Source organism: Tursiops truncatus, chromosome 10 (assembly GCF_011762595.2).
Source record: "Tursiops truncatus isolate mTurTru1 chromosome 10, mTurTru1.mat.Y, whole genome shotgun sequence".
Classification (NCBI taxonomy): domain Eukaryota; kingdom Metazoa; phylum Chordata; class Mammalia; order Artiodactyla; family Delphinidae; genus Tursiops; species Tursiops truncatus.
The window spans coordinates 45,357,534-45,369,557 of NC_047043.1; the positions used below are offsets into that span (position 1 = coordinate 45,357,534).

A 12,024-nucleotide genomic window follows, 5' to 3' on the forward strand; every position below is an offset into this window, starting at 1 on the left:
AACAAGCAGGCCTTTCCATCTCTGTTATGGATCCTCCATGTGTTGAAATGATGGGCATTTCTAATCAGATAAACACTTTAACATGTGTAATACAGTTACCTCATACGAAATAGATAGCAAATTTGCTTTTGTTTATCCAGTTTAGGTGTATTCATGTTACACTTCCAATTTCATCCACACATAAAACTAAAAATTACTTTAAAAATTTTTATCCTTTGAAATTTAGTGAAACAATTGCTAGTTTGGGGGGAGGAGATTCAAGAAAGGTAAAATATAATTAATATTATTTATGTTAATTTTTAACTAAATTTTGCTTCCTTGAAATCCAAATGCAAATCTGGTTGCAAAATGAGCTGGGTTTGAATCCCAACTTGAGGTTACTTAAAGTCCTTTAAACTCAATTTCCTAATCTGAATTATGTGAATACTGTGCAAGGTTATTGTGAGATTGGAGGTGTCTGTAAAACACCTAACACACGTGAGCAAAGTACCTGGATCAGACGCTGATCTGCTCAGCATCTGAACTGAATTAATCAGGCCCCAGTAATGACTTGGGTGCAGTACTAACAAAATATCTGAGGGTATGTAGCTCACGCAGAATCAAGGCCAACATAATGCTTAACAGCCATCCCTTTAATATACTCCTCTATACTGACCAAAGTGAGGCGGCCAAGGTAGCGAAGTGGTGAGTAGGAGCCAAATGATGACCTACACCTGCAGGCATGAGGCTGAGAGAGAAGTCTCGGTTTTGCTCACTTTCATGGAGAATGAGTAACATTTTCACCACTTCTCAAAAAGTATCTAGAAAATCCTGGTTCTCTTAAAGAGCAATGGTCATCTTGGTTTTATTATCTGCAAACGATTACTTGTCAGGCACAAAAACAATCCTTTCCTTCCAGTGGAGTCCACTGAGGAGTTAATGGCATTTCTGTCACTTCTTTTCAGGGATTTAGCATTTTTATTTAACTGATTAAAATGTGGTGTAGATGATAATCATGCCAGATTTTTTTTTAACATCTTTATTGGAGTATAATTGCTTTACAATGGTGTGTTAGTTTCTGCTGTATAACAAAGTGAATCAGCTATACATATACTTATATCCCCATATCCCCACCTCTAGGTGGTCACAAAGCACTGAGCTGATCTCCCTGTGCTATGCAATTGCTTCCCACTAGCTATCTATTTTACGTTTGGTAGTGTATATATGTCAATGCTACTCTCTCATTTCGTCCCAGCTTACACTGCCCCCTACCTGTGTCCTCAAGTCCATTCTCTGCGTCTGTGTCTTTATTCCTGTCCTGCCCCTACGTTCATCAGAACCTTTTTTTTTTTTTTAGATTCCATATATATGTGTTAGCATATGGTATTTGTTACAATGGAATATTACTCAGCCGTAAAAAGTAACAAAATTGAGTTATTTGTAGTGAGGTGGATGGACCCAGAGTCTGTCATACAGAGTGAAGTAAGTCAGAAAGAGAAAAACAAATGCCAGATTTTTTTTTTTAAAGAATCATTCAAACACTCAAAAATGGCTTGTACCAGATTTTTATTTCTCAAAGAGTTTCTACTAAGGGAAAATTTGCTTAGATTATGCCCTCTGTCATCTTCTCAGTAAATGTTAAATCAATGCAAAATGAGTGGATTTGTATTTCTAAAAATAACCTTTTTCACAGGAAGAAGAACTAAGGAAGAGTGGGGAAGCCAAATATGCACACTTGAGTGATGAACTTCATGTATTAATTGAAGTGTTTGCTCCACCTGGGGAAGCTTATTCACGTATGAGTCATGCATTGGAAGAGATTAAAAAATTTCTGGTTCCCGTAAGTGCTTTTCATTTTTACAAAGATGTTTCTCATCAGTTTCTATTAAAAAATGTGCCTTTGATTTTCACTGACTTTTTAGAAAAGAAACGTATTGCAGACTAATTATCTGTAGAGTTGACATGAAGATTAAAATTAAAAAGAATACAAAAACACTTAGCACAGGACCTGGTGCCACATAATGGTGGTTTGGAAGCAGCATTTGTCTTCAGTACACTGCATGCCACACACCCATTTGTAGCCATGAAGAATAAGACAGTTAACACATAAACACAAATACGTAACTGAAGTTGTATACTTTTCTCTTGTGTCTTAATTACTTAGTAGTTGACATGTATTGTCCATAATTTTTAATTAGTAGAGAATATCTTCAGGTAGAGTGGAAGGGGAAAAAGATTAAACATAATATGTGTAACAAGACAACAATAGTGTTTGAAAATATCAAATGTATCTTATGCAATAGTATGTCAGGTGCTGGCTCATTATAAAACATAATGTAAAATAATCAATACTAATAAAACTAGACATTTGTTGACATTACACAAAAATTGGAAAAATAAACTTATTGCACTATATGAAGGAAACAGAGAATGTTCATAGAGTAAGGGAGCAAATTCAGGGTTGCATACTGAATAGAATTCTCTACTGATTTTCTAAGAAATAGAGGAAGGTTAAATGAATGAAGCTTTCCTAAAGGTCGACAATTTAGCATTCCAGGAGGAGGTTGTTTGAATAAAAATCTTGGCATTAGGCTTGGAGCTGGGAATAAGATAATTAGAAGAGAATGCTGAGTTAAGTTTTCTGGATTGCCCTGGCAGGAGTCTTCAGTGGACAGAGAAAGAGAGAATAGCTAAGATTAATCTGTGCAATGAAGAAACACTGTAGATTTCTAAACTAAGCAATAAACTCAGAGGAAATGGTGGGTAAGATTCATTGATTGGCAGTGATTTTGATAATGGGGGAAAAAACAGAGAATTTCATAATGGAAAAGCGTCAAAATCTAACCACATAATCTATTTATATGCCCAGTTTTAAAATTCCTGTCAAGACAAGGTTATAGAATAATCCCATACCACTCTGATTATTCCATAACTTTATATGCACACAGAATTTCTGCACAATTTATTATCTGGTACTTATCTGAACACTTCCCTAAATAGATCCCATGTTTCTTAAGAATGAGAATGCTATGTTCTCTCTTCCTTTTACTTCTGAACTAAATGCCTGGTTCTGTTGGGTAAACAGTTTTACTATATTTAGCTCAGACCAGACCTCTGGTGATCTAGGTGATCTAGAAAAAGGCTAGGACTGCCTACATTACTAACTCATTTTGTGACTGTAGACAAGTCAGTTAAATTCTCAGAACTTTAGCTTATTCATCTTTAAAAAGAAGGTAATAATAATAGACTGACATCTGTCATAAGTATTGTGAATATTAAATGGGGTAATGCATATGAAAGGACATAGAAAATTATAAAGCACTATATATATTTTTTATTATATATATTATGTATAAGTAAATTGGTGTTTTAAATCTATCTTATTATTATAGTAGATAAAATCTTGGAATGACTTTTTGAGGTGAAATACATAAAATGAAATATTATCTCATTACTACATAGATTTTAGACCTAGGCTGTACGCTAGGTTAACCCTATTTTATTATAAATACCAGTAATACATCTTGCTTACTTCTTAGACCCCTTGATACTTGTAATCATTTCATTTATATCTTCTCCACTGAAATATATGCTCTATGAGGGTAGGGCTGGCAGTGTCTCTCATATTCCCATCATTTAGAGTCATACCTGGCACAATAAGTATTTGTTTGATAGACTGACTGAGGGAGTGTCTGGGGATGATGCAGGGCATTAAAACCTCATCTGCGTGTGGTCTGGGGAATAGTACCCTACAATCAAGATGCTCTCCCTAAACAGATATAGATGGAGATGGAAAATGGAAAACCTTCCTTTGGCCAGTGTGACCTGTTCCTGCTGCCTCTCGGTTTTATCTCTGTCTGTCCAACAGCTCCTCACTGTGCATCAAACACCTCAGGCTCCCTCTTCACTAAGGGCCTTTGAAGATTCTTCTCAAAAATATTGACACAGCCATCTCCTTGTCATTCAGGTCTCAACTCACATGGTAGCATTGCAGGAAATTCTTCCCTCACTACACAGTCTAAAGTAACATCCTTATATTTGTACAGCCCTATTATATTTTGTCCACGATACCACCAGACACCCGATTTAACACTGTGATTCACTGTCCCATCATGCCCTGACCCTCTTCACTTATTTATTTTCCTCATAGCTCTTAACAGCTTCATATGTACTATATATATATATTTTTTTTTTACTTATTTATTGTTGGTTTTCCTGTAAAATATGTGTCATGAGGACATGGATTATTGTATCATTTCACTGCTTTATTCTCCCACCTTGAACATAGCCAAGCACATAGGAAGCACTTAATAAATATTTTTTTCTATGAATGAATAAGCTTTTAAAAAATAAATACTCTGATAACTCTCATTGTTGAATTAGTAAATTTTACAGTCAATGAAAGCCGTTCTACTTGGTAAATTTTTCCCATTTGCTTTGCTGGCCTCAGCACCAAGCAAAGGATGGCAGCTTCATTCATCACCAGAACCACAAGGGGCAAAAATTAACTGTCAGTTCTTTTTCTTTTATATGAAATCACTTGGTAATTCAGGTTTATTTTGACATTTATATTAAAGTCCATAGAAATACTCACATATCAGGATATTAATATTTACAAACATTACAGGTGAAGAATTATACCCAGTAAGAGGCAAACTAGAACAACATAGAAAGCTAATGTCAAATAGTACGGAGGTCCACTGACATCTAATTCCTCTACACAATGAAGCGTCTTTCCATGGTTAGAACTTTCATCTTCCTCTATGCTATCCACCATCTACCCAACTTCTCCTACAACGGGCTGTGATCGTCTAAGACTCCCGACTGTAGAATGTACAACTCCTCATGTAACGTCTGAATGATGTCAGATGTTGGAAAACAATACAGTTTTAGTACTTTAAGTGATATGTTAAGACAAATGAATGATTATTGCCATGGGAGAAATTTCCAGCTTGGTGGTTTCCATTCAGTCCTATCAAAACAAGGAGAGTGGCAGGTCAATAAAATATCAATAACTTGAACCCTGCTAATTTAATTTAATTTAATTTAATTTAAACATCTTTATTGGAGTATAATTGCTTTACAATTGTGTGTTAGTTTCTGCTTTATAACAAAGTGAATCAGCTATACATATACATATATCCCCATATCTCCTCTTTCTTGTGTCTCCCTCCCACCCTCCCTATCCCACCCCTCTAGGTGGTCACAAAGCACCAAGCTGATCTCCCTGTGCTATGTGGCTGCTTCCCACTAGCTATCTATTTTACATTTGGTAGTGTATATATGTCCATGCCACTCTCTCACTTCGTCCCAGCTTACCCTTCCCCCTCCCTGTGTCCTCAAGTCCATTCTCTACGTCTGCATCTTTATTCCTGTCCTGCTCTTGAACCTTTTTTCTTCTTTTAGATTCCATGTATATGTGTTAGCATACGGTATTTGTTTTACTCTTTCTGACTTACTTTACTCTGTATGACAGACTCTGGGTCCTTCCACCTCACTACAAATGTCTCAATTTCATTTCTTTTTATGGCTGAGTAATATTCCATTGTATATATGTGCCACATCTTCTTTATCCATTCACCTGTCGATGGATACTTAGGTTGCTTCCATGTCCTGGGTATTGTAAATAGAGAAGCAATGAACATTGTGGTACATGACTCTTTTTGAATTATGGTTTTCTCAGGGTATACACCCAGTAATGGGGTTGTTGGTGAATGCTGCTAATTTTAAATCTTAAATGCTTTAAGAAGGTGCTATATTAAAGTTTTCCTTATATTAGCTAATTTGTCTTGCAAATACTGATTAGGAGTGTCAAATAAATTATTTGACAAATAACAACAAAAGGGCTATAAAACTCTAAATTAATAATGTGAATGCCCTTCTCTTCCCTTTATAAGCTGTAAAGGTAAACAAGCATTGTCATTATTATATTTTGTAACACGTCTTTTTTTTATAGTTCAAGCACTAGGACTGCCACAGAAGGCTGTGCAGACTGTGCCTTGCACAATGTTAGGGGCGACATTTATTAATACATCATAGTTTGTGTATGGGACTCCCTGGTATCCCCAAATATAGCTTCCTTTTTTCCAACCCTAGTCAGCAGATTACCTTAAAATAATGGCTATATTTAATTTTCCTAAATTGGCTGACTCTCACCAGCAATTAAGTTGAATTAGTAAGTTTTACTAATGCTCAATGATTAACTCATGATTAAAACAAAATACACTATCTCATAATCAGGACTTATGAAGCCTTCAGCAAAATTCTGCCCATTGAATGTGAATTTATACATCCTTTAGTAAAAAAAGATGAAAAGAGGAGTTTCCACACAAACAAGAAATTAGATTTAGGTCACAATAACAAATAGATTACTTTGTTACCTCCTTAAGAGTTAGTTACTGACAGAATTAAGAGATCACAGCACTCATTTCTACCAACTCTGTCACGGATGGCCTCAGACTTTCCCAGGGGGGCATGTGACCCAGCACTGTGGGATTATCAGAGTCTATTGAACGTGAAAAGTAGTATTTGTCCTGCCTGAGTTGTCTCTGATGATCGTCACTAAAGGTCTGTACCATTTAAAGAAAAGATGTGTGTGTGTGTGTGTGTGTGCGTGTATCAGATCTCAGCAAAAACACTGTCCTATAGAAAACTAGCAAATCCAGAGGGACAGTCCCAACCTCCCATGTTTAGTTCCTCCTAAATGCCAGAAAGGAAAACATGCTGTTTGAAGCATTTTTATGTCAATTATAGTAACACCAAAAGTGCCGTGAATACTCACACACACACACGCACACACACACACACACACACATACATATAACTTTTATACTTATGTAGTTTTATATCTGTGTGTGTGTGTGTGTGTGTGTGTGTCAGTGTCTGTGTCCTTTGTTAGTCCTATCAGTCTCACGTACATGACTTTAAGTCAATTCAGCACGGAAAATAATGGTTCATTCCAGGTTATTTCTCTCCTGCATCAGATTCGATAAATATCTTGGACAAAGATGTGATTCTTGAAATGGGCCAATTAGGGCATATTATATAATTTCAAGTTTGAAATATTAGAAACCTATATAGGAAACCTACCAAGAGTGTGACTACAGAGGAAAAGTAAAACTCTTTTCCCCCTTATGGTAAAAGCAAATAGAGGACATTCTTGCTTTCTGTTCTTCAAAGACTGTTCAAAGACTGTAATCCTAGCTTTGAAATGGGAAAATGACACAGGCTGCTAACTGTAATTATACAGGAAAGTAAGTAGATATAAAGAAAATAAAAAAGAAAAGCAGGGTATTTTCAGTCTTGGAGATGGAAGAAGATCTAGACATTCATGCACTGAAAAAAAAATTTATAATGTTTTAGAAGATTATAAACATAATGTCTAGAAATAGATGTAATATAAATGTATAGAAATTCATGCTATGATTTGATTAAAAAGTGAAAATTTGGTCGGAGGCTTTTATGCAGGTGAAAAGAATATAAGGAAAACAATGTATTAAATAAAAACCCACCAGCCAGCAAAAGCAATATTGATAAGTGTCAAGACCACAAGTTACGCGTGCCACGACTACTGAGCCCGTGCGCCTAGAGCCCATGCTCTGAAACGAGAGAAGCCACCACAGTGAGAAGCCCGTGCACTGCTATGAAAAGTAGCCCCCACTCGTGGTAGCTAGAGAAAGCCCGCACGCAGCAGTGAAGAGCCAACGCAGCCAAAAATAAATAAATAAATATTTTAAAAAAATTTTTTTTAAAAAGACCACAAGTTGGGGCATGGCAGATACATTTTGTCTGGGGATGGCAGGCGTTCACAATGTAAGGCAACAACATCCGGCAGGCCAGAGAGTGATCAGGTACAGAGTAAAACAATAACATCCAATGCAGAGGGGGAAACAGAACCTGGATGTCATTCCTTCATTGTTGTGGTGGTTGTTAAAATGTTGTCAAGAGTTTCCTCGGATTTCTATCTTCAAAACCAGTGAATTCCCTTTTCTTTCCCATAATTAACTATAGTCTAATAGTGTGGTAGCTAAGAGCACTAAGCACAAGCCATGCATCCGTGTAATTATTACTTGCACAGAAATGTTTCCTGTATTGCTATAGCACTATGATCATATTCTGATTATACTTGCAGAATTTTATAATCATCTAATATTGAGTATTCTTATCTGATAAGTTGTAGTAGATAATATAGGCCAATGACTTTAAAAGAATTAAAATTATTACTAGTTCTTAGAATAGAACTAATAATAATAATTATATAATTAATAATAATATGACATTATTATTATTATTGACACCCAAGGCCACTTTACCATTGCTAATTGATTGACATAACCTGAAAGACAGAAGAAAGAAGCAGTGGATTCTGTGAGTGTGATTTTTCTACAAACCCTAATACAAGTGTTGTCTTACTCCTCTCCAGTACAGATAATCAAAAGTTCACTTTATGAATCTAGGGTCAGGATGTGATCATCTGCTTTCTATTTAAGAAACAATTTATCATTAATTATCTCTGGTCTCATTTGATGCCACTGTTCTGAATTCTCTAAGGCTACTCTCCATGAGCCTTGATTGCTTTTTAGATGCTGAGCATCATTCTCCCATCTCTACTAGCACCTTGATTTCATTTTGATGAGTTACTTCTTCCACACTAACTGATGTTATAATCAAAAGAACTGCTTTTGCAATCCCATATGTAGTCATTAACATGAAGGCTTAGCAGCATTCCTAAAAAGTTATCTGTGTTGTTACAGATTGTAGCTCCTAAGAATACAGGTTTGATCTCCAAGGGGAGAATCTCACCTCTTAATTTTATAGGATTTTAGTGTTAAGGAAAGTCTTAGAGGATCAATAGAATGTATATTATATTCAAAACTTTACCGAATGCTAATCCTGCCAAATGCATAGGTACATAATAAACAAATGCCAACACTGACCCTGAAAATACTTTTATAGATGGACAAAATGTCTCATGATTACTGAAGAATTTGGTCCAAAGGAAGGGAACAAGGCAGAAAAACAGCTCAATAATCAGAATCTGTTAAACAAAATATATAAATTTTAACTGAGTAAATCATTCAAATAAGTAAAATAAATGGCGTTAATTAATGAAAGATGAAAGGTTTGTTTAAATAAGTAACATAAATGGTACAAGGCAAACAGTTTGTTTAAATTCAAGGAATATTTCTGAGCATCAAATGTATGCCAAGCACAATTCTAGCAATTTGTATTACATCAGCCACTGCCCTTGTAGAATTTAAGAATGAGAAAACTGTTTTCAAGACTTAAAAGATAAATATTATGGAGAAATATTGCAGAGAGAGTTGGAAATGGAAAACCAGATTGGAGAATGAGGACAGTATGGACAATAGTGATGGTAGATCAGGCAACACTGATCAAACAGAAAGTGTTATTTCTAGAGTCAAGAAAAATCAACTGTTGACAAAGACTACTGCCATACAGACAATGGTGAGTTATTCATTGAGACAGAAAGTGAAAAGAGAGAAGGTGGTGGGGGGCAGAGAAAGAGAGTGTTTTGATTAGCTTCTTGACAGTGTTGATGACCCACTATTTCATATTGAAAACATATATTTTCACGCAACAAGAAAAACTTATAGAGAATACTATATTTTAAAACTGATTATTTTTGCAAAATTATGTATTCCTGAAATGTGCCTTCAACTTCTGTTTTTGCAATTAGGTCTTACTTTTTAAAGAGCTTATCTTGCAGCTCCACAAGATACAATGTAAGCTTATTTTGAATTGCCCTTCCTTGATTAACTGATCTCATTTTGCTGTTCTGAAGCTTCTTTCAGCAAGCTACAATGGAAAATGTTTGATTCCTCAAGACAGTATTCAACTTAGATATCCAAGGAACTTGGAAGAGTCCTCATTCCCCCAAGAAATGTATCTTCTATTTCATCTCTAATTCTTGCTTTTGTCCCTTTCTCTGCCTATTCTACCCAATCTCACTACGTAGTGTATGTAAGGATGCATATACAATTCCTTAAAATACAATTACAAATGGCTTACTAGATAGTCTGTGCTCAGTATAGTACACTGGAATTGGTTTTATTTTTTTATAACCACTGTCCTTCTCCCTTATTCATTACCAACAGTTTGAGCAAATCACTTAGCTTTATGCTCATTCTCCTTTAAGAAAAGTCTTAATTTACACAATGTAGGTTTTAAGTCCAGTCAGTTCCAATTTATGATTTCAAGTTTAAATCCAGTTCAAAGCTCCCCTCATCCCTGAATTTATGGTTTGGGGCGTAGCGGTGGTGAAGGAGCTGTGAGCTGCTCATTCAGCTCCTGCCACTATCTCCACCCCGCAGGGTCTGGTGCTCCTGGAACTTTGTGGATGGTCTTGGCAGGTGGGGTGGAAGATGTTAAGAAATTGGAGAAAGATGGGCTGTAAAACTCACCCTGTAATAACCTGGTTAGTTCGGTTGGTTGGTTGGAGTTGTACTTCATGTACTTTCCTCTGATGGGCTATTTGGATGATAGGCTACGGAATTGTTGTTGATCATCAAATATGAGTGAGCCGAGTGAGCTCAGGGAGCAGTTCAGCTTCTCACAATGCAGTGCTTTCTTTTCTCGCAGTACCTCCGGCTGCAGGTCTGCCTTCCTCCTGCTCCCAGCACTGCAGGTGAGCTTTGTCCTTTCTCTGAGCATGTGTAAGTTTACTGCACCTGTCCCCAGCATTGAAGGATTTCACCAGGATCTGCGCAGGCCCCACCCTTTCTTCATTTGCCCACGGGGACGTTGGTGAGCTCTTTCCACTGGCAGTGTTAGGTCTTTCTTTCAGGACAATTCTCTCCCCATTATTTATATATTTTCTCTATATGTTTTCCTTTTTTTCTTCTTTTGTAACAACTCCTATTACTTCTGGCAAGTCTCCTGGATCTTTCTTCAAATAATCTTTTTCTAACAGTTTCTATCTTCTTATCATTTTAGTCATGTGTTCCAGAGATACGGTCTCCAAAGTCTTCTAAGCCACAAATTCAGATGAACTGTTTAGTTGGACATCACGTAGATATTGTTTTGTTGTATTTCTTCAGAAAGTACTATAACTGCATTGTCTAGGTAGTTCTTCTGTTTTTCTGTTCAGGTTTATTTCTGTCCTCTCCAGCAGCTTTATTTCACTGGGCAGGTTTTCTGACTGCTTTTTTCTGCTTTCCCTCGATGTCCTTTCCCTTTTCTTCCTCCTTTCCCTTCCCATCTTGATGTAGGTCAGTTTTCTGGGGTAACTTTAGAGCTCCAAAGTGTTAGAAACTGAAATAGTCTCCCCCATATGGACCAAAAGTGCAGAACTAAGCAGGCCACCAAAAACATGGTGAGAACCTAAAAAATGTCATCTTGTTCTCCAGTCTCCCATCACTTTCACAGACTTGAAGCCTCACCCATTCTGGTCCTTCTTGGCCTCCCTGCCAGGGAGAATAGACATACTCCAGTGGGTCTGTGGCAGCTTTCCACTTGGATGAGGTTTAGATCCGTGCAAGACAAACTCTTTCCCAAATATCCACACCACCATGACCATTCTGAGTTATCCAACACCGGGTTTCATGTACTCGCTCAGCCCACAGGCGATAAAAGGCCAGTCCAGTCAATTCTGTTAGCTAAGCCTCTCAGAGGTTTCAAGGCCTGACGTACACATAAGCTTCTGAGGATGTCAGCATTTATTTCCCCCAAAATATACTGCTACTTTAGAGCTGGTAAAGAAAAAAAAGGGAGTTGCATTTAGGTCACTATCTTCCCAGAATTACTGTTTTCCACAGTTAGTTTAGTTTAATGAAATCACTTTTTATTTAGCATGTGGAAAAAAGCATCCAAAGTAAGTTTATAGACACCATAGCTTTTAAATTTTAACTTTGTGTATCATGCAACACTTCTAAGATAAGTACTTTATTTTGTGACAAATTATGTATTTAAAATAAAATAATAAAACTTTCCACAGAGAAAAAGCATAGCATTCCATGAACATCTACCTCTGTAAAGACTAGATACACAGTAGTTTCCATATGTTTTGTATAGATGTTACCAATT

At 36.5% G+C, this 12,024-nt stretch overlaps 1 protein-coding gene across 1 annotated transcript in view; it reads left to right on the top strand.

The window, feature by feature from the left end:
* The window catches only part of KHDRBS2 (KH RNA binding domain containing, signal transduction associated 2), a 689,475-nt gene that overhangs the window by 316,998 nt on the left and 360,453 nt on the right, over positions 1–12,024 (top strand). The window contains exon 4 of the mRNA XM_019931400.3: positions 1,673–1,819. Coding sequence (XP_019786959.1) covers positions 1,673–1,819 — 147 coding nt within the window. The remainder of the gene's footprint in view (positions 1–1,672; positions 1,820–12,024) is intronic.